This window comes from Vigna radiata, unplaced genomic scaffold (genome assembly GCF_000741045.1).
Source record: "Vigna radiata var. radiata cultivar VC1973A unplaced genomic scaffold, Vradiata_ver6 scaffold_7, whole genome shotgun sequence".
In the NCBI taxonomy this organism is placed as follows: Eukaryota; Viridiplantae; Streptophyta; class Magnoliopsida; order Fabales; family Fabaceae; genus Vigna; species Vigna radiata.
The window spans coordinates 4,110,349-4,132,019 of record NW_014543262.1 but is presented as its reverse complement, the minus strand read 5'-3'; the positions used below and the strand labels follow the sequence as shown (position 1 = coordinate 4,132,019).

General features: G+C 34.7%; 1 protein-coding gene across 1 annotated transcript; it reads right to left on the bottom strand.

Annotated features, from left to right (window-relative positions):
* Nucleotides 1–2,934: 2,934 nt before the first annotated feature.
* On the bottom strand, nucleotides 2,935–21,252 carry LOC106753895 (alpha-mannosidase At3g26720). Its single transcript, XM_014635760.2, has 29 exons — nucleotides 20,869–21,252; nucleotides 20,685–20,768; nucleotides 19,651–19,739; nucleotides 19,281–19,455; nucleotides 18,972–19,091; nucleotides 18,787–18,870; nucleotides 18,646–18,717; nucleotides 16,361–16,474; nucleotides 16,131–16,231; nucleotides 13,587–13,680; nucleotides 13,305–13,472; nucleotides 13,139–13,228; nucleotides 11,092–11,157; nucleotides 10,945–11,001; nucleotides 10,144–10,366; nucleotides 9,873–10,012; nucleotides 9,646–9,714; nucleotides 8,619–8,678; nucleotides 8,458–8,529; nucleotides 8,224–8,271; nucleotides 7,989–8,108; nucleotides 7,143–7,208; nucleotides 5,423–5,535; nucleotides 5,249–5,333; nucleotides 4,331–4,441; nucleotides 4,162–4,257; nucleotides 3,995–4,042; nucleotides 3,475–3,543; nucleotides 2,935–3,385 (listed from the first exon to the last, which is right to left on the bottom strand). The coding sequence occupies exons 1-29, from the start codon at nucleotides 21,079–21,081 to the stop codon at nucleotides 3,134–3,136; spliced, it is 3,099 nt and encodes a 1,032-aa protein (XP_014491246.1). The 5' UTR covers nucleotides 21,082–21,252; the 3' UTR covers nucleotides 2,935–3,133.
* Between the last annotated feature and the right edge of the window lie 419 nt (nucleotides 21,253–21,671).

Below are 21,671 nucleotides of genomic sequence, written 5' to 3'. Positions count from 1 at the left end.
ACAGCTGGAGATTTCACTAATCCGAGGAGAAGTTCATCTAGCCGTTAATCACGCTCTGATCACAGAGTCATAGATCATCCACCAGATTTCAGTTCCTGTCTCCTTAGAACTTAAGGATACAGAGGTACGAACCTATAGAACAGATCCTGTTCAAGTAAGGTCGTGGCCAAATCTATTTCGTTGAACTATATAAACTATTTTAATTTTTGAAACGTTTTCGATGTGGGACAATTCCGATTCCACAAACATCCCGCATTGCTTGGGTGCAGTGATGCGTGTGTGCCATCATTTAACTGAAATATTTTATTGATAACTGGTCTGGAAACTACATGTCATCATGTCTCTAAATATCATATAAAAGCCTTCAAATTAAGAGTTTATGAAGCATTCAAATCACTCAAACATTTCTAACGTTTCCAATCATCATATATCTTGCATACCCTCAAGTCAATTGCTGATATGTGTTAGTATGCACTTGCTTGTTTAAGGAAAATGATTCATGACTAGTAATTAACCTTAGCTGTTCTGAAAATAATCTCAATTCATAGTTGCGTACCTCTCAATGAGATTCATGGAATAAATGTGTGAATAGGAATCATGTGCTTCTGCAAAAACAGAACATGTCGAAACTTTTGATGCAGGTGCTTGTAGAATCAGAGATTTGCCTCAGAAACAGTTCTCTAGCCATGGATTTGTTCTGGGAAAGACTGCCTTATATGTCGCTAAGGGCTTATGGATTCTCTTTTTCGTATTTGTTTAATATTTTAATGTTTACTTATTGGGACTTCGGCATTATAATTGTTGCAGAATGAAATGTATATTGGCCAAACCAGTCATATTGGTTCTTTCATAAGTCTTCCTTTTTCATCTTTAGGAGTTAGCACTTGGATGCACGAAATAGTAGTTTATTTTGGGGTTAGTTTAGTGGTATACCATCAAAAAAGGGGATCCAAACTCGGATTAGTTCTGCATGAAAATTTCTATAGAAAACTGATACCTATATCATTCAAGGAACCACAGATTCTGTCGCCGCTCAATTTTTGTTTAAAGATATGCACTTTCAGATGAGGAGTTCTGTTTTTGATTTATTTGGGATCCTCAAGTCTTCCATGTGGGTCTTCAAAGAACAATGTCACTTGTTTCAAATCTTGAATTTCGACTTATATGTTGAAAAGTAAATTTGATGATTTTGAAGCTAAATATGAAATGTTTCTTATTGTGTTATTTACCTTCTCAGTAAATATAAAGTGAGCTACTATAGCAGCTAAGCTGACAAATTTTTGTTTATGGCCCTCATTGGCCACTTATAGTTATTGTTTTGAATATGAGATTAAGGTCTCTTACTTAAAGCATTCCAAATTGTCTTGAAGATCAGATGGACTCCCCAGTGATCCTCCATCATCCAAGGTACCTTGTTTACTCTTTCTTCTTCTTGTCGAAGTCGTGTGAGTATGTACCTGTCTAAAGCATTATGACGCTCAAGTCAATAACCGATTGGTTAGTACAAGTTATTGATGTAATGTGCATAATGATCCTAAAGTCATACCTGTGACCTGTATTTATAATAGTTGTGATGGGCCTTTACCTTTCACTGGCCTAATGACGGTCCGATCACACCTTAATTTGCATTAAAGGCTTAATGAGCATTACCACCGATAATCTGATCATATTGTTAGGTGATATTCGGCACGACCTAGGCTTGAGTGGACGACTTGGGTGTTCGGTCTGGGAGAACGACTTGGGTAGACAACCTGAGTGGTCGGCCTGGGTGCTCGATCCCAAGTCAGACCGTATGATACACATAAGTATGGCAGATTGTATAGTACACAAGCTCCCCAAGCCTGAATATGATATTATTATGCGAAGAGGTTATGCACATGCCATTTTTTATAAGGATGGGTTCTTTGGTTGGCTTTTTATCTTTGTGCCCTCTTTGTTGGTTGATTAAGGTGAGTTGTTGGAAGACTAAAACGGGTCATGCCTTTGATGGCCGATCTGGATAGGCTACTGATCCTACTTAAGTGACATGTCATGGAGATCTACGATCATCAAATTATGGTGAGGCCGACTAGGATTTCTTTGGTGAAGATCCACAGTCACTAATCTTCGGTGAGGCTGGCTGGGATTTCTTTAGTGAAGATCCACGTTCGCCGACCTTCGATAAAGCTGGCCAGGATTCCTTTGATGAAAATCCATGGTCACTGACCATCAGCTAGGCCGGCTGAGATTCCTTTGGCGAAAATCCACAGTCACCAACCTCCGGTGAGGCTGACTAGAATTCCTTTAGTGAAGGTCTATGGTCGCCTACCTTCAATGAGGTCAGTTGGAATTTTTTTGGTGAAGATCCACGATCGCCGACCTTCAGTGAGGTCAATTGGGATTCCTTTGATGACAATCCACGGTCACCAACCTTTGGTGAGGCCGAACAATTGAGGCTAAGGTAAGATCGAATAGTTGAGACCGAATACTTGTGAGGTCATGATTGACCGAACAGTTGAGACCAAAGTATAGCCGAACCATTGAGACCGAATAGTTTAGGCTGAACACTTGAGACCAAGTTTTATCAAATACCTATGAAATTTATTTTCTAAAACATAATAAACAATCAGATTTTTTTTTTGAAAATCAATAATCCCCTCCTTTTACGAAAATTTTTTATGGGTGGGAGGAGAAATTTGATAGGTGCGGAAGCCTACCCTAGAAATATATCTCCAGTCTATTCAGAGAGGTTGAATTGGTTATAAAACTAAAAGGACAAAATTTAGCAATTTTTTAAAAAATGGGAGTGTATGAGGAAAATACGTGCATAAAATAAGTTATTGGTTGTTTCTCTTTTATTAGTATCCATTGTGTCTTGTACGCTAAAGCTATGTGGATTATCCTTTTCATGGAACTTGCTATCTGTAAGGGATGAACTTGGGTATGGATTCAATGTGACAGAACTTTCATCCAAGCTTTTCATAATAATAATTTGATTTTACAATAGCTACGGTTATAATTTTTTGTAAAAAACCCTCGTTTTAATAGTCACCAGACACAAACCACGCAAAGTTTTACTTATATTTACAAGAAAACATACATTCCAATGGAAACATCATTGGATTGCAACCAGACACAATGCATAGATGCTACATTATTGGATGCTTCGATAATTTGCCATATGATTTTCAGCTTCAGAAACTGTTTGGAGAGGATTAAAGTCAATGAAGAATGTCCGGATCTCCATTGGAGCAAGTTCAACCACCAAGTTTATAGGATCAACAGGTCCTCCCCTCACCACCTTAGGTTCTTCAGTGGAACCTTCTACCTTCCAATTTAACTTCCTCTTTTCCATTTCAGCTCTTTCTTGATTAGCAGACAAATTCATCTCTGTTACTTTATTTATCTGAAAAGGATGAGTTGTTAAAAGGAAACCTATACATGGATACATGATATCTGAAAACATAACCTGGAGTAGTTAGTTATGGCTCTTACCTTCTTGTTAGGAAACAACTTTTTCAATTCCACACTAGCCGTTACTGAGTAATTATTGTCCTCTCCGATCTTTGTATGTAAACAGGCACCAAACAATAATTCATGAATATAGGTTATGTGATGTCTGAATACAGAGCAAAATATGTGATACTCAGGGCTAATAAAAATAATGGAAAAGTTGTCGTACTTCCTAAAGATTCAAATTGATATCACAAATCATTCATAGCTAGATTATTGATGTCTTTGCGTGGTTAAGCTTAGTCTATGGTAGCATTGACAACTGTTATTGATCCCTAACAGTGACGTAAAAAATATTGTTTCCATTGCTTTGATAGAAATGTATACATGTTTGCATTTTCATAGCATAGGTTAAGAGCAAGTAAAACATGTACGTGTCAGAAAATAATTCCAATCATGGTTAAGAATATAAGATTCCAAGCAATCCTTAGAAGATCATTTTGTAAGGGGCAGTTTAAATCTTTCACTATTATCAGTACATAAGTAAAAGAAATTACTATACCTCGTAAAGGTGAGCCAATCTTACGAGTACTTTTCCATTTTTAAATTCCTGCAGAAGTACATAAAAACAATAGATACTTATCAAAGATAAAGATAATGTAAAATCTTAGAGGGAATCTTAAACTCATTCTATTTTATCTCTCAATGTTCCCAATCTTCCTTGCACACCTGGAGGGTTAAAAGAGCAACGTTGTTTGGTAAACTGTAGGAAGAATCTATGCCTGAAAATGTTGATGTAGCAAACTGTAACCAATTATCCCCATCCTGCATAACGAGTGGAAGACAGTTAATCAAATGGTTAAGCTACCACCTTCTCGGGGGTCTCCCTTCTCTTTACCTGTTCTGTGAAGGCCAAAAGCAGTGGTGAATATAACTCCTGGCCAACTGTGCGACGCCACCTGGCACCTTCACCTTTATTGTCAATTCTAAGGTAAAGTTTTCCTTGAATCTGTAAACATACAAACTTGTACTATTAGTAAATTGTAAGTTGGTGATATGATGGGATCCAAATTTCAAATGGATTAGTGACGAGGACCACAAAGTTTCTCGAGATAGAAACATGAGCAGGAATAAAGAAGTTAGGGGAAGGAATTGCAGACCATAAAATAGACAATCTATTTTGTAAAAATGAAACTTTTTGTTTTTAGATATGTTAGAATATTCTAGAAGCTTCAAGTATATTCTACAATGGAATTATTATCTAAAGAGGGCTTTCATTGGACAACATAGGCTCAAAATGCTTGTGACGAATTGAAGAAAGCGGTCTCTCAGTTATCAGTTTTAGCAGTCCCTGATTTTACAAAATCATTCACCCTAGAAACAGATGCTTCTAGCAAGGTCCAACGGTTGTGTTATTACAAGAGGGGAGGCCTCTCACTTTTTAGAGTCAAGCCTTCTCGGATAGAGCCCAACAAAAGTCTGTCTATGAACGGGAATTAATGGCCATAGTGTCCATACAACCACTTTTCAGACTCTCTTCCATCCATTTCTCTCACAACAACTGCAAATTTTATAATATCTTAAATGTTCATTGCAAGCAGACCAGGATCCACACACAAGAAAATGGTATGTATGGAGAGATCAACTAAATAAAATCACGCACTTGCACTTAGTAAGACAACATCCATCTCTCAACAACAAAAGTCAATACAACGAGACCGTATCAGAGCATAAAAAATTTCCCCTCACAAATGAACACAAACAGAAATCATTATGCAAGCAGTTGTAGATGAATTGTTGGAAAGTTTTACTTAACCGTTAAGCCCTCGCACTTATCAGCAATGCAAACTGTTTCATTGAGTACCTCACCTACACCTCTTGCATCATCATGAAGCAACCTCCTAATAAAATATAAAACCAAATCACAAAAACGAGTAAATGTCAATCATTATTCATTATTTCATTATTGAACTTGGCCAATATAACCCACCTATGTAGCATCACCTCCATTTGGCCATCCTCCAAGCTGGAACCTCCAACTGAGCGGTCCACCAACACTGAGAATTCCACACTACTATCTTGAATATATATTCCTAAATTAACCTGAAAGAATAGTGAAAAGCCATAATATTTATTAATATCTATTCGAAGAAAAAAGCAGATGGTCTAAAATGCAGAAATATCTATTTCAAACAAATCAACAAGCTTAAGAAATAAAAAAGAAAAAAGAAAAAAAGCTTGTCTTGCAAGTGAAGCAGAGAGCAAAGATCAATATGAGTGTAAAACTCTGTATATTGGTTAGTTAGTTAGATTAACTACAACTTGTTCTTTACCCTAGTTAGTGTAGCTTCTTTGGTTAGGCAATTACAACTAACTTATAACTGGACCTGTTATAAATGTAGATATTTGTAAACAAAGTCAATGAGTGAATGTAAAATCTTTCAATTCATAGTTAATTTTATTTTCATAGTTAGCAAATATTAGATACAACAACGTGGCATACCAGGGTTGTAGAGTAGTTGCACAGGGTCATTGACAAATATTCTCATGTTTTTAAAGCTCTTAGTACTCTATCTCTTCAAAGGAGGCAAGACCATGGAATTGGTTTTAAATCGGACTCTCAAATACCAAATATTAAGCCATACAAATATCCCTACTACCAGAAGACAGATTGAAAAATTGGTGATAGAGATGTTGGGAAAAGGCATCATTTTCCGAAGTTTAAGTCCTCATGCTAGATCTATTATTTTAGTCAATTAAAAAGATGAGGGGTGGCAAATTTCTATTGAATTTAGAGCTCTGAATAAAATTACAATACCAATAAGAAATCCAAGTACATCAACACAAAAAGACTCCACACAAGATGCACAGAAGAAACACACGAGCTCACTCCCCAACATCCCCAACATCCTCCTAAAGAATCATAACCTGGCATTGATACCAAAAATGTAACCCCATCTAGGATGTCATTGATAATTAACAAAACACTACTACTTAACACTGATACAATGTAGGATGAGATCTTTGGCTAAAAAGTTGAACAAGAAGTTGAGTCCATGCTATTATGGTCCATACAAAATTCTAGCCAAGTTAGGGGCAGCTGCGTATCAGCTGGAGCTTCCACCTCATTCTAAAATTTCACCCAGTACTCCATGTGGCACTCAAGAAAAAAAGTTATACACACAAAAGTCTTAACCCCTGCCCAAAGTACTAACAGAAGGTCATGAGTTGAATTTGTTTCCAGAAGATACTGTGTTGTGTCTTTTATCTCTGTAAACTTCATCTTCCTTAAGTTTTCTGATCCAGTTTTGATAGGTATCCAGAAATCACTAAATAGATGTAAAACAGATTACACAGAAGAACTTAATTAGAAACCACAAACTGTTCTACTAAAATGGTAAAAACAGAAAACATCAAATTACAATTCTCTAGGACTTTCAAGAGAACCGATCTCTCCAAATTTTCCCCTTTTCAACCAACTAAAAAAACTGCCCAAAATAATCTGACAAACAGAATATAAATGATAATTACACAGTACAACTGTAGGAGGTTATAACTACCTGTTAGGAAGTTATAACTACCTGCCTCCTCTATTTCTTCTCACATAAACTTTGCCACTACCAAGTTTCTATAACTACCACAGTACACGAACATAATATAAGCTAAAAATTGGAAAGCGGATAGTGAGTCTTCAATAAAATGAAACATACTGGATAATAATTTCCAGCTATGGGTTGGTTCACTTGCAGATCCCAATCTTGCCTGAAATCTCGAATCTGCAAAACAATTTGTATCAAAGGGAACAAAGCTAGACAATAAGCCATCCCCTCAAGAATAATACAAAAAAGAAACATCGAAAACTAGAGATTGAATCAAGTAACATGGCTTCCCAAACTCTGCATATCTAATAAAGAAGTGATTAAAAAAGAAAAGCGTTCAACACAACACTATAAATAAGTTTGAGAAAAAATAAAAAAACACTGTCCATGATTTTGTCTAGCATGCTTTCCTGCAAATTCTAGCATTCCTTTCCAGCCAAAATCATCAGAGAATAGAGGAGAGCATGGCAACCGTTATTGACAGATGAAACCCTAATTTTGATGAAGAGAAACTGATGCAACCTTTAAGACAAAATCAACTCTCAAAAAATCCCAAATAATCTAATTTCAGAGAATATTTGCCGCAGATCAATTTAAAATAAGAGGATTTCCTGTTTCTAGAACAGGACAATGAACGCGTCAGGTGACAAAGCAAAGCACTTTCAGGTAGGCCAGTGCATTGTCAGACATCATTAGTGTTAAACCTAAATGAAGTCTCTTCGCATTTCATCCACCCATCATGGATCCTATGTGTGTTCTCCCCATTATCAAGATGGGTTCAACTCAGGGTTTTCCTATTAATTATATTGTATCTTCTGCTAGCAAAAGTGTAGAAATTCTCAAATAGGAAATTTGAATAGTTTATCATAATACAAAGGCCAGCAGAGTTGATATACAATCTAATAATCACTTGTATGCATAATTTATAATACTAGGTGGAGAGAAAACAAAACAAACCCTCTTAATGAAGTCACGTCCATTAGAATCGGTGTAGAATGTTTTGTTGGTCTTCATTGTCGTTTTAAATTGAGTAGTAATTTCTTTCCCAATGCCATCATCCACTGGTATAGGCCCAACCTACATACATACATACATATATATAAATTTAAAATGCAACATCTCAAATGTTTCTGATAATTGAAATGAAACAATCATTTGCTCTTCCAGTTTGATGATGTGAAAAGTAACCTACTGTGAACTCAATTTCAGCATGCTCTTTTTCCTTGAATACCCTTGTAATCTGTATATGCAAAAAAAATATTAGACTTCCATGCTTAAGCTGTAAGGGAACAGAAAATTACAAGAGATATAACTTCTAATTTAACTGAAATTTGAGGGGACAGGGGACCCTGCAGGCATTGGGAGTGATGTGTGAATGTGCACATGAAAGATTATTCATATAATAGCTATTTTAACCATATTTTACCTGGGATACCCATGGATTGAGCTGTTGATGCACTTCATCCAATATTGGACCATGCAAGACAGTAAAAGATACCTGAATGCAAACCATACGAAATAAATGTAAATTATTGTCTGGATATAAAATCATCAACCATTCAATGTTTGAAAAGAAAAGTCCATAACCTGGTTATCTGATTTAATGGGAAACGAGCCATTTGGACGAAAGACATATGCCCCCGAAGCCTAAGAAAAATGTAGTTTGCAGTCAAAACATATATTTAACCAGGATCATTAAGAATATTACAGATTAAAGTAAGAAAGTGATCTTATCATAGTTCTAACTAGAAGACAGAGTAAAGGAAAAGCCAGAAAAAGAAACTAAAGAAAATGAGAAAACATGTACACATTAAGTCAATCTTCTGATTGACAAATGCGCTACTTATCTTGCATTGAAAACGGAAAACAAACGGTGGCTCTTTTATTGTTTCTATTTGCTAGGTTATTGAGAGCATATAGGCCCGACTTGAGTATACTTTGTGCTGCATATACTACCCTCTCAACACGGTATTTCATATGGCATAGGGAGACCATGCTATACAAATCAACCCCTTAGAACATAATTCTCTTTTCTCCTTTCACTAAATGGTATGATGAGTATATAAAGCAGCCACCAACCATCTAGGGCAACCTGTCACCAAAAAGAATCCTACCAGTCAGCCAACAGCTACTGGTGGGATCATGAGACTTGTATGGTGGCCAAATCCTAATAAAGAAACCAACCACATCCGAAAACAAAGGGTGTGGCAACAATCAAGTGTAGATGCTGATGATTAGATGATAAGAGCAAAACAAGTCTCCTTTCAGCAACAGATAGGAGAATCTCTCTGCTCTGTTGAGAGCCCAGTCATTTTCAGGGGCTTTCTTTGGCACTGTTGCTATTTTTTAAGCAAATTGGTCAGTTACGATGCTGTTAGGTGAAAAATGTAATTCTTGGCTGTTACAATGCTCTTTAAATTTACCAAACGAAATACTATACCAAAACATGCCTAACAAAGAAATGTCATCATCCGGCTAGGACAACCTGATATATAACATTGCACAGAGCAGAATAGACAACTATATCAATCAAAAAATTCTTCCTACTAACAATGTCATACAAAATTAATAGAAATGATATTCAAATATATAGAAGCCTCAGTATATATGTAACCTGGGGATCCTTCTCAGTCCCATCATTTCCAGAATAATAACTGTATGATTGTTCAACTGATGCTGTAACCTTCAACCAAAAATAAAATAAGAAACTTCAGCATTGCTAACTTTATTCCTTAAGCAAATTGAACTCAGAAAATAATGGCATCCCATACCAGATAACATCTGATCTTGGAGCATATTAAGACTACAAATAGAAAAACTAATAAGCTCATTGAAACTTACCAGGGTTCTACTGTTAACATAGTGAGTCAGTTTTCCCTCATCTGCTGAATAAAGTAGCATTAGATTCCCTTGTCCAACTTGTATGCTTTTATTAGTACTTCCTTCTGGACTTGAAATCTTTGAGATTGTTGAACTATCATCTATGTCATTCAAAGAGTCATAAAGTTGAAGTTAATTAGTATTATCTTTCAGCCCCACTACACTTACACAGACAACAGACCAGGGACAAATAAACAAAGTTAAGAACAAAGCAAGAACATATATCACTAACTTGATTGATCAGAGCTTATCACTGTATAGGTGCTGAAACCAAGGGGAGGTACAGACACTGGAAATGCAAGCCAATACTTGAGTACGTTGCTCCCAGGAGCTTTTCCTCTATATGCTTTGACATAATATTTTCTCATAGTCAAAGTAGCATTAGACAGAGGCAGAAGCTGAGACTCAATTTTCTTCCCATCCGAATCCTGAACAAAAACATGTGTAGTGGAAATCTGGCAAATATGTTCAGTAGTCAGTCACACAAAGCATAAATTAGTGACTAAAGTGATTGAATAGTTATAATTTATAAATATTCAGAATGATAATAACTAAAAGTTGAATCAAAGAAATTTGTTTGAATATCCTATCTGATGTGTATGCACATGCTGTTTCTTTCAGCTTGCTTATTGGTCCAAGTATGCATCAATGCATACAATTAAAGATCCAAGGGGAGTACGAATAAATGAAACAGTATATGAATGCCTATAGATCCCTCAATTATCTCATTCCACCAAACTTGAAGAAATTATCAAAACAAAAGTATGTTTTTCTTGTCATCTTTAAGCCTTCTAACACACAATTAATAAACTTTGTGATCCTTCAAGAGGTAAAACAAAAACTCTAAAGAATAAAATTTGCAAGAGTAAGTGAATTAATATATTTTTCAAGACAAGAAAATGACCCAATGATAACACCCATGTAAATGGAACATGGCAGCAACCACAGATTTTGAAGTGATGGAATACACCTTTCACAGCCCAAACCAAAGTCTGACAAGAAATAAAATAAACAAACTACCAGTAGAACTTACAGGAATTCGAATTACATCTTCCCTCTTCCAAGCAAGAGGATTATAAACAACAATCACCTAAAACGGGAATAAAACTTGTGAGAAACATTTTATTAAGAAAAATTCATATCTAATTATAGTCATGCAAAAAATCAATATTATCCTTACCAAGCTCTTTCCATTAACCAATGTAGTTTCTGAAGGAGGACAGTAACTTATATTAAGAAGAGGACACTGAAAATAGATTCACATAATTTAGTATAATATCAAATGTTCTTAAACTAAGAAGATTTAGGAAGCCTAAGTTAATAAAAGAATAAGTGACTGATTGATAATAGTTAATAGCATATATCAAAAATAAAAAACAGTTAAAAGCAGACAAAAACATTTTCATTGGGATAAATAACTCCTTTGTCGTTCATTTATATCACTTATCAAGAACATAATAAGACAAAAGAAATAGGAATCCTTATCAGCTAAGAAAGGTTAATGTAGAGAAATGTGTAACACTAAATGTATAAGTTTAGATTGACCATGATTCTGTATAAGTATTAAGAGAAAAATGGAGAGAAAAAGAGTTTTGATACCAAATTAAGAGATAAAAAGAAAAATATAGGGAAAAGAAACCTTTGCATTGAAAACTGAGTTTGAAAAAGTAGCTAGCTTGTTCAGAGCAACTACAAATGTCAAGCGGAGCTCCTCTAGCTTAATCTGTGTTGGAAGTCCTACATCGATTAAAAATAAGGCCAATTCACAATATATAAGTGGGTGCAAACCTCACCTTACAAGCCGGTTTTATAAGATTGAGTTAGGGTTATAATCCACTTCTTAACATGGTATTAGAGCAACAGGTTAGAGCCTATCTTAGTGATATTTGATGTTTGTTGGGTCTATTGTTCCACTCGCTATCGGATCACCCATTAATGTCTACGCCCGAAATGTATATACCTCGGCATGATGGCGGTATGTTGGAAGTTCCACATTGACTAGAGATAAGATCAATTCACAATATATATATATATATATATATATATATATATATATATATATATATATATATATATATATATATATATATATATATATATATATATATATANTATATATATATATATATATATATATATATATATATATATATATATATATATATATATATATATATATATATATATATATATATATATAAATGAGTACAAATCCTACCTTACAAGCCACATTTGTGGAGTTGAGTTAAGCTTAAAGTTCACTTCTTAACCTGAATGAGATGCTACTTTTTGGTGAAGACCCTAATGGAAATGGAGATTAAGTAGAAGGTCAAAACCACTACTTTTTGAAGACAAAAATCAACACTATTGAACATTTGTTGGTCACCCAAGCAATACCCATTGGGTAGGATAATAAAAATACCATCCTTGTAAATAACATGGCTGTTCCAAAAAAATTAATAAACTTTCAAAAAACCTTGTTACTCAATTAAATTCACGCGATTAAAAGTCTTCTCTTCAAGTGAAAGTATGTTAGGGAATAACTTGCACAAATTGCTACAAGGTGGACCAAACAAAGTTCAATGTGGGAACGGTCAGATACCCCCATAATCTAATCCCAATAGAGAGGGGATATTTAAAACAACCCTTAATCACAAAGTCAAGACCCAATTGGAGAAGGGAACACCAAGGCAAGTTAGGGGCCGATGGAGAGAAAAGAACATTTGCATCTAGCCGCATGTGGTAGCTTTGATGGCCAGAACTTTGGTGGTGCAGTGCTGACCTAGACAACGCAACTCTAATGGTGAGGTAGCTGGTTCGAAAGCTGACAACAGCAGCGGTAATGGCAAAAATGATGGAAAACAACTGGAAAAAAATTGCATAGTGAAGAGAGGATGCCAAAAATTAGAAAGAAACACAATTTTCAGAAAAACAATTTGGCACCTATCGACAGTGAGTCCATTGTGAGGGAATAGATTTAAGTAGGCTTTGGATAGCATCTAGAGATAAATAATAGTCTCATAATGGATCCTTGTGTATCTCAAGCACAAGGGAAAACATAGAGATGGGCGGCCGAGGACCATATAGTAAAATACATCTAACAAAAATCATTCATCTTTTGTTTTTTAATTGACTACCAAGTCAAACTGTACCAAATAGTAGGTAATTTATGATTGATTCTTCCATAAAAAATTAAAGAAACTTATGCTATGAATGTGGTGCATTGCCTGTTGGAGCTTTGTCACTGGGTTCACCCTATGCGAACTTAGTCTTTGATTTACCAAGGAAGCAAGTGCAGATGCAACCAACCTTTCTGCCTGAAAATTAAAAAGTTGTATGCATAAGTTTATGTTTATGATATCAATACTAAACGAGAATATTATTAATATATACCTCTTCATATCCCAATGAGAGTCGCAGTGCATAATCAGAAGCAACATGCTGTCTTTCTGTGCCACTAACTGCATCATGGTGTTGGGCAATTGCTAAAGCATCAGCTAATGCATCAGTATTTGGTCCTGTTTCATTCCTCCCTTTAAAGTACTCCAATTGCCTTGCTGCCTAAACGTCAATAAAAGAAAAGCAATAAAGATAACCCAAACAAGAAAACTGAGCCTTTAGCTCACAAGCACTTAACAAATTACTTCATAAAGTAAAATAGATCAAAATTTTTACCTGATAGTAAGAACTCATCACTCTCACATAGACCTTCAAACCTGGCCTACTTGTAAAATATCCAGTCCAATATGCATTTGGGTGATCTGCGTACCTAAAATGTTGTGTCTTGAATTTAAAATTGGATCTTTAAACTATGTGGAAGCTTTAAAGTGAAGGAAGAGATGGGAAGGGAAGTAAATGAAGGTGGTAATCTTCCTATTTGTCAAGATCCAACTCTCGCAAAAGTTTATGTTACTGTTAGAATGAAGTTGCCCATATTTAATAGATCTTATCACATGCATATAATACTGAGAAGCTGTTATTGAATACTATTTCTTAGTTGATCAAGTCATTAATTTCTGCAAAATTGGCCATCAGAATTAGCATCAGATTCCATTGTGTGGAACGTTGTACAAATTATATTATAACTATATATGTGTGGACTGATTATTGTTGGGTTTGTTATAAACTTTGTTGTAATTAGAAGAAATATATATAGAATCTTCTTAATTAGAAAAAATATCTATAGAATTTTCCTAATTAGAGAAAATATTTGTAGGACCTTCTAGATTATTTTTCAGTATATTATTTCCTTATTTCCATGTTTTAGAAGATTAGATTGTTAAAAATAGAGGTAAGGAGAAGGAAATAGAGATGAATGAAAATAATAAAAGTTATTCTCTTTCTCAAGATGGTATCAAAACTCTCAATCTTGGGAGCTTCGTTTTCGTTGCAACAATAGCCACTGCCATAGTAGTCTGGCCACTACGCCTGCCGCTGTAGCCGATTGGGGTCATTGATATAGCAGAAAGGTGCATAAGTCCAACGAACACAACACCGAAAATCGCTTCGGGAAAGAAGCTGCCACGTGCCACCACCGTCGCCGGTGCGTGTAGCCCGTGTGCCTAGCTCTGGCGAGACTCACTTGTCACTGTCGCCATGGAAAGGGTCGCTGAAGCCTCGTGAGTCCGTTCCATGGGTTGGTGAGGTCCAATTTGGCCTAGATTTGAGTAGATATGATTTTTTAAGTTTGACTCCTTTTTGCCGGTGTAGCCCACATGTCGTCGTCATCTCGAATAGGGTTACCAGAGATACTGATTGCGTTCCAAGCCATGTTTGAAGTAAAATTATTCCTTTAGGTCCTAATGATCTTCCAAATGTGGTGGGTGCCTATCAGTTGGATGATTGGAATTTCTTACAATGGAGTCAGTACATTCGAAGGATTCTCCAGGGACGTTCAAGACTAGATCACATAGATGGAGGAGGGTCAGGACTAGACGACACTCATTTTCCAATTTGGGACAATGAAGATTCACTAATTATGACTTAGATGTGGCATTCCATGATTCCTGAGATAAGTAAAAATTATATGTTTCATTCTTCTGCCAAAGAGATATGGGATGATTTACAGAGTACTTTTTCATTGAAAAAGGATTTTGTTGCATGTTATGATTTTGAAAGCAAGATATTTAATACAAAATAGGGCTCCCTTTCTGTATCAGAATATCATGGAATCCTGAATGGACTTTGGATTGAATTAGATCGGTACCAAACAATAAAGATGTGTAAAACAGATGCAACCACACATGTTGAAGTCGTGGAAAAAATCATGAGTACTACCCAATCCAAGTACAAATCTTAGGAAAAAAAAATTACCATCCCTATCAGAATTATTTTTTACGGTAAGAGGGGAAGAAACTTGAAGAGTTGTCATGCTTGATAGGAGGATCTTCAACACAGGCTCTGCCATGACAACCAGAAAGGGAGTCCAGAAGGGAACAAATGTTGGAGGAAAATCGTTTGAAAAAGATCTCAGCCCCTTATAACTTGTTTGGCTTAAGCAATTGTTTAGAGAGTTACAATTTGGAGATATCACTCAAATAACATTTATATGTGACAATAAGACGACTATTCATATCAATTATAATCTTGTCTTTCATGAAAGAACCAAACACATTGAGATTGATTATCATTTCATTCAAAAAAAGATTGTATATGTAGACATCAAGACTGAGTTGGTAAACTGAAATTATCAATTAATAGATATTTTCACTAAATTTTTTAGGGGACCGAGAATTGATTATATTTGTAACAAGCTTATGCATCAGCTTGAGAGGAAGTGTTAGATATATTTCGTTTTATGTTAATTAGGGAAACATAGACTTTTGATATTGTTTGATATATGTTGATATTGTTTTTAACAATATATTCTATTTACCATATTTATGTTTGCTTGCCATATATACTTGTATCATTCTTCATTAGAAATATATTATCCTATGTGTGTTTTAGACACAAGAGAGATTAGTCCTATATTTAGTTTTACTATATTCAATAGAAAAAAAGGTTTAATTTCTTCCTTTTGTTCGTTGGGAGTTAAAGTTAAAAGAACGGGAATTGACATTTATCTCTGTTATTTAATTTAAAATAAGTTATTTACCTTTCTTTTCACTCATTAAAAAGCTCCCAAATAGAAGGTTGTGACTTTCCACCTCTCTTCCCTTCTCCTTCCTTACCTCTAATTTCAAAGATAAATTTAGAACATAAGTATCATAAACTCACGGGAAGAAATCACCAACTTTAAGGGGCCAATATTCATTAGCTGCATGTTTTGCATCAGTGTAGATAGATGGTGTTGAATATAATGCATTGACACGTCCATCCTAAGAGAATGTAACATGATGTGCAAGTACAAGTTGTAATTCCAAGGCCCAAAAATCAGTAAGTCTCATCAATGATACGAAACAATAACTCTAAAGAAACACTTTAGACAAAAACACAAGCTAGATTACCTGATTAACATAGTGAATGAACTTATCCATCTGCCTAAACCATGAATTAGCATATTGATAACGGAAGTCTGTACCCATTGTCCACATAATGTGATTTGTTTTGGTCACATTAGCCTAGAAACAGGTAGAAAATTTATTTTGTATTTTCCATGATATACAAATACTCCATTTCAAACAACACAAAACCAACTAAAATATATGAATAAAAATAAAAGGTTTACTCTCAGAAATATACCGATTTGTCAAGCTTTTCAAAGGTCGTGGTGTTATAGATTCTTGAAAAAAGATAACTTGCAAAATTGTATTAAGACTTTAACTTAAGGCTACAAATTTTCTTTGGTTACATCTAACAAAAGTACAAAAGATGGGTGTTATAAAATTAAAATGGGTAAATGTTTTGGTTAAAGGAAAATTGTTACAATTAATAGAAGCCGGATTCTTTTTAGGTAATTCATATTCTTTATCGTCCATGCCTTACGTAGAGTGATGAGAAAATATGTTGAGTTACAAGGAGATATTGTAATTATTAAAAGTGTGCTGATCTAAGATACTAGAAATCATTGTAATCATTACTCTAGAGGGTAGAGGTCTCTGCATATATTGAACTGATTTACATTGAATCAATTCAATCAAGGTCTTTTTTCCCCTTATATAGCTAGCCCTTTTCAAGTTGGTATAGATCTCCCAATCTTAGGGGCTTTGCATCCGCATCTTACACATTGTCAGCTTAGTTACAACTCTTTCGTTTTAGCTCAAAATTTTGCTCATGACCTAATTTGTTTTGTAACTTTTTTTTCTCGCATTGTGTTTTTAAGGATAGTGCTACGAGGAGGATTATTAGAATTGTTAAGGAACAAGGACAGTCATATTGCCTTACAAAATTGGGAAGTGTTGTACTTTACTTAAGAACCTTTGAAAAATTCCTTGAATAATTGTGAACCTAACTTTGATGACCAACCTATTGCTTTGGGAAAACGAACACGGTTGTTGAGATGTAATGTTATTTTATTATTATCTCTTTTTGTGTGTACTCAACTATAGGATTAGGATTTGAGGTAAATGCCTTACCTCTTTTTGTAACCTATATATTTACATCAATAAAGTACAACAATGTAGGTCGAATACACCATTTTCCTCTATCTTATTTATTGAAGTTGTTATCACATTGGGTACAATCTTGCTCTATCTTCTCCTCCGTTGTCCCTAGCAACATCTATCATTATTACCATTGCCAACATCATTGTTTACCATCACCCCAAATGTTGTTCTATTGGAAGAAGTCAGGATCAAGTACACCTCAAAGGTCATGATGAAGTCAAGTTACCAATCCACCATCCAGCGTCATCAAGGGTTAATCTACACGCATCCAATTTTTGGTGCATGTCCTCCACATGCCACCTTCCCATTGTCCAAACCACTTGGCAACATCTTTGTCTACTCATTGGCCATTTTTGTTGAGTTATGATAGGAACCCGAAAATAGTTAGGCCCAAACCTAAAATATCTAAGGTGTATGTTAGACAAAGAAGGAATGGCAAAGTAGGGGATCAAAATGGCAGGATAGAGAATGAGAAGAATCCTTCCATGTAACAAACTGTTGAGCTGTCACATAAATGAGTGATTCTGTTGTATGGGTATAAGGCGTGGGAAGATAGTGGAGGAGGGGAAGCTGGAATTGGCTAGGAATTGGGAGAGATTAGGCACTCTATAACTGTCTAGTGATATTTTTTACTTGTTTTACTGCTCTATAGTTTCTTCCTTGAGATATCATACTGATGCAATCTTGTTTTCTTTACTAATAAAGTGATTTGTTCAGTGTGCTTTCTTATTTCTGGTATCTATCAAGTTATAAGGAGATATTGTAATTATTATATGTGGTATTGTAAGATACTAGTAATCATAATCATTATTCTAGAGGCTCGACTTCCTTATATGTATCTTGTTGTATAAAATTACTTTGAATTAACTTTCCTGTCATTATAGCTAACCCTTTCAAGTCCTTCTTTAAGACGCATACTTTAGGTGTCAAAAAGATCATGTGGCAATTTTAAAATTACAAGAAGTTCATAAAATACCTTTCCCACCAACACATATTTTTGGCCTTCAATGTGAAAGGTAATAAATCAAAATCCACTACATTCCTAGTTTACTAAGTAGAATTTAACTTGCATTCTTACACCTCCCTTTAGCATTTGAGCTATCAATATAGAGATTTATATATATATATATATATATATATATATATAAAAAAAAAAACAAGAGGTTCAATTGTCAGCTAGATCTCACCTGAGCTAAGGCAGCATATACAAAATCGTTGACCCTTTCTCGAACATTATAGTCAAATAGTAGAATGTCATCCTTCAAATGGTCAAATAGAGAATTAAACATATTCTTCAAGTAAGTTTTAAATAAATAAACGAAGACTACCTGAATAGGAGGGGAAACATCATTTATCTCAAATGTAAAACCATCAGGAGGATCATAATGCCTAGGAAATATCCCAGTAAATATCTGCAACGAAGTTTACCCATAGGGATGATTCCTCTAAAGTACTTATATGAAGGGAAAAAACTCTAACTTCTAAGTAGAAACAGAATCATTAGGGAACTAACTTGTGAAGAAGAACCAAGAGACTTGCAACCTTGCCAAATAACCTCAAGAGTCTTCTCCTTCAATCGCTTGGCTCTATCTTGGTAATCAATTCTAGCAAAAAAGAGAGAATCGAATCCTAGCTGCAGCAAAGATACAATCACATAGGACTTGCAAATTCATAATGACATGCGACAACTTCAATATCATTGTGTGTGAATGACTTTACACATAATAGTACAAGCTTCAAGTGACCAAAAGTGAAATAAAGCATGTTATGTTAGTAATTAGTACACATAATTGTCCAAATGGTTCAGTTATGATGAACATACCTCAGCACCAAGCAAGTAAGCCTGAACCGCAGAATGGCCAAATGGGTCAATCTGCCAACCAACTCTTGGAACCTTACCAAATTCCTCTTTGATAAATTGATGTCCAAGCGTGGTCTGATCAATTAGATCAATGTAATGCGGGGTGGCCTCATCATGCATACACATACCCCCATTTCTTCAAAAACAGAATCAGGAACCAAAAGAAAAAATAGCACAAGAATAAGAAATTACTAATCAGATTCAAAAGTCACTGACATGATATATGCCAGTTATAAATTAGGCAAAAGCACTCTCCCATATTAGACAAGAATTTGAAAAGAACTAGCTATTAACTAGCTTCAGGAAGAATAACGTAGGGTAGACACATTACATGAATTCCAACTGACCCGAGTTGACAAGCTCCTTGACCTTAATTTTCATTACTTTACTTTGCTGTCTCCACCATCTTTGGAAAAAAGCCTACCCATAAAAAAGAAAAATCAAAACTCAATTAAACCCACTAATCAATTAGTTCTTTCCATTTAAAATCCATCATGTAAAAAAATAAAACATCACGAAAAGCACAGGAAGGTACTATTATTTATTCCTGTACACAACTTCAAAACTCACTCACTCACTTAGGCATTCTAAATATTTTCTACCTTCTTTCCTTTGTTGATGTATTTCACACATATGCTTGCAACTAATTAAAAGATTCTCACAAACCATCGTATTTTTTTCTTTATATGTATAATTAATATTTTAATCACTTCTATTAACAAATTTTAATACTTTTTTAAAAAACTCACTAGTTAAAAACATATTTAATCATTATGCAAAATCCTCGTTATTAACACAAAATATAGTTTATATATTCATAGACATATACTCCTTTTAATGCTTCATGAAAGAAAGAACTAATTATAATGCAGGAAAAAGATGCCCGTGGCATCAGCTAATAATCAATCCTGTAATTCTAAAGGAGGAGAACTTTGAACAACAAATGGCATGGACGCTAAAAGCACCCTGATAAGGATCTAGTTGGACAAAAGTATTCAAGTTTCTTCATAATTAAAATTAGTTTACACATGAGTTAATCTGTAAAACCTCTCTAATATAACTTCTTTAATTTTGTTTTTACTTGTACATAAGCTAATTTTAACTTACAAAGATTCTCATTTCACTTTTATCATCTAGAATTACTCAAAAGAAATTTGCCCAAACATGAATTTCTTTGGACCAGCCCATATTAATTGGTAGAATTTCTCACATATAACTTCTCAATTATTTATTTTTAACAAATTAATTTTAGTCATTCAGATTTATCATTATATTCGTCTCTCCTAAAATTCTTTACAAAACAGTTCATCCCAAATAAAAGCTACGCAGTGCTATGCAATTGAAATACCATATATGATCAATTACCATCTCAACATATATGAACTTGCGATTCTTGTCCTCCAAGAGCGAGGATATGACAGAATCCAGCACGTTCTGCACACATGCACCCTGCAACCACAAGTCACCTCAACTAATTGTTCATATTACAATTCCTAACTTTGCAGAGAAAATTAATAATAATAAATTAAAAAAAAAAAGAGAGACAGACCCGAATGGTGTTGTTGGCCCCAACGTAGTACTGATCGACGGTCTTGAGCCAGCCAACATCGTCGTGGGAGTGAGGTACCAAGTGCACGTTTATTTTGTCTGGTACTATCCTCTGCGTCGTATTGTACTCTATGTACTCTGATTCCACAACCCAAATCGCCGCCACCAAAAGGGCGAATACCACGGCCGCATTGCCCATCGCTGCTGCTACCATTTTTGCACTTGATTTTGGGTGTATATATACTGTGAATTCTGTTTCCTGGTTTATGAATTAAGTAACTGTGGAGTGCAAGGAAAGGCGCAAGAAAAGGGCCCTACGTGAATAATTAACTGTCTTTCTCAAAGAAAAATACTTCTTTGGATGTACAGACCTGAGTGGATAAGTTTTCATAAAAGTTGAAAATAAAAACAATAACCAGGGATAGTCTTTGTTTAGTTAAGAAGTAGATACTCTTTGATTTTTTAGCTTATTTGCATCTTTCTGTTAGAGACCATTACGTTTAGTATTAAGCTTAGATGCCATTATATACTTAAAACTTAAATTTAATAAGTTTAATCCTCGTCCTGATATTTGTGTACAAATCTCAGTTTTGTTCTTAAGTTTTGAACTGTCTTAATCAAGTCATAATCTTTATAAAAATATTCACATTTTATTCTAACAGTTAAATTGTTTCAAACGATATTAAATTGAATTGACCTGTATTTTTTATTATATGACATGACATGTTCATTAAATTAAATAGGTGTGATGTGTTTTAGTATCATCCAAAATCTACGTGACTACTATACCCAAACTTCCTTTCC

Bases quoted from the DNA above. Each gene is read 5' to 3' on its own strand.
- LOC106753895 (XM_014635760.2), bottom strand. From the start codon at position 21,081: ATGGTAGCAGCAGCGATGGGCAATGCGGCCGTGGTATTCGCCCTTTTG. The intron at 18,871-18,971 runs GTTAGTTCCCTA...ACTTCGTTGCAG, and splicing joins CTCTTGGTTCTTCTTCACAA to ATATTTACTGGGATATTTCC. The intron at 8,272-8,457 runs GTAAAATATGGT...TTGCATATACAG, and splicing joins TCAATCCATGGGTATCCCAG to ATTACAAGGGTATTCAAGGA.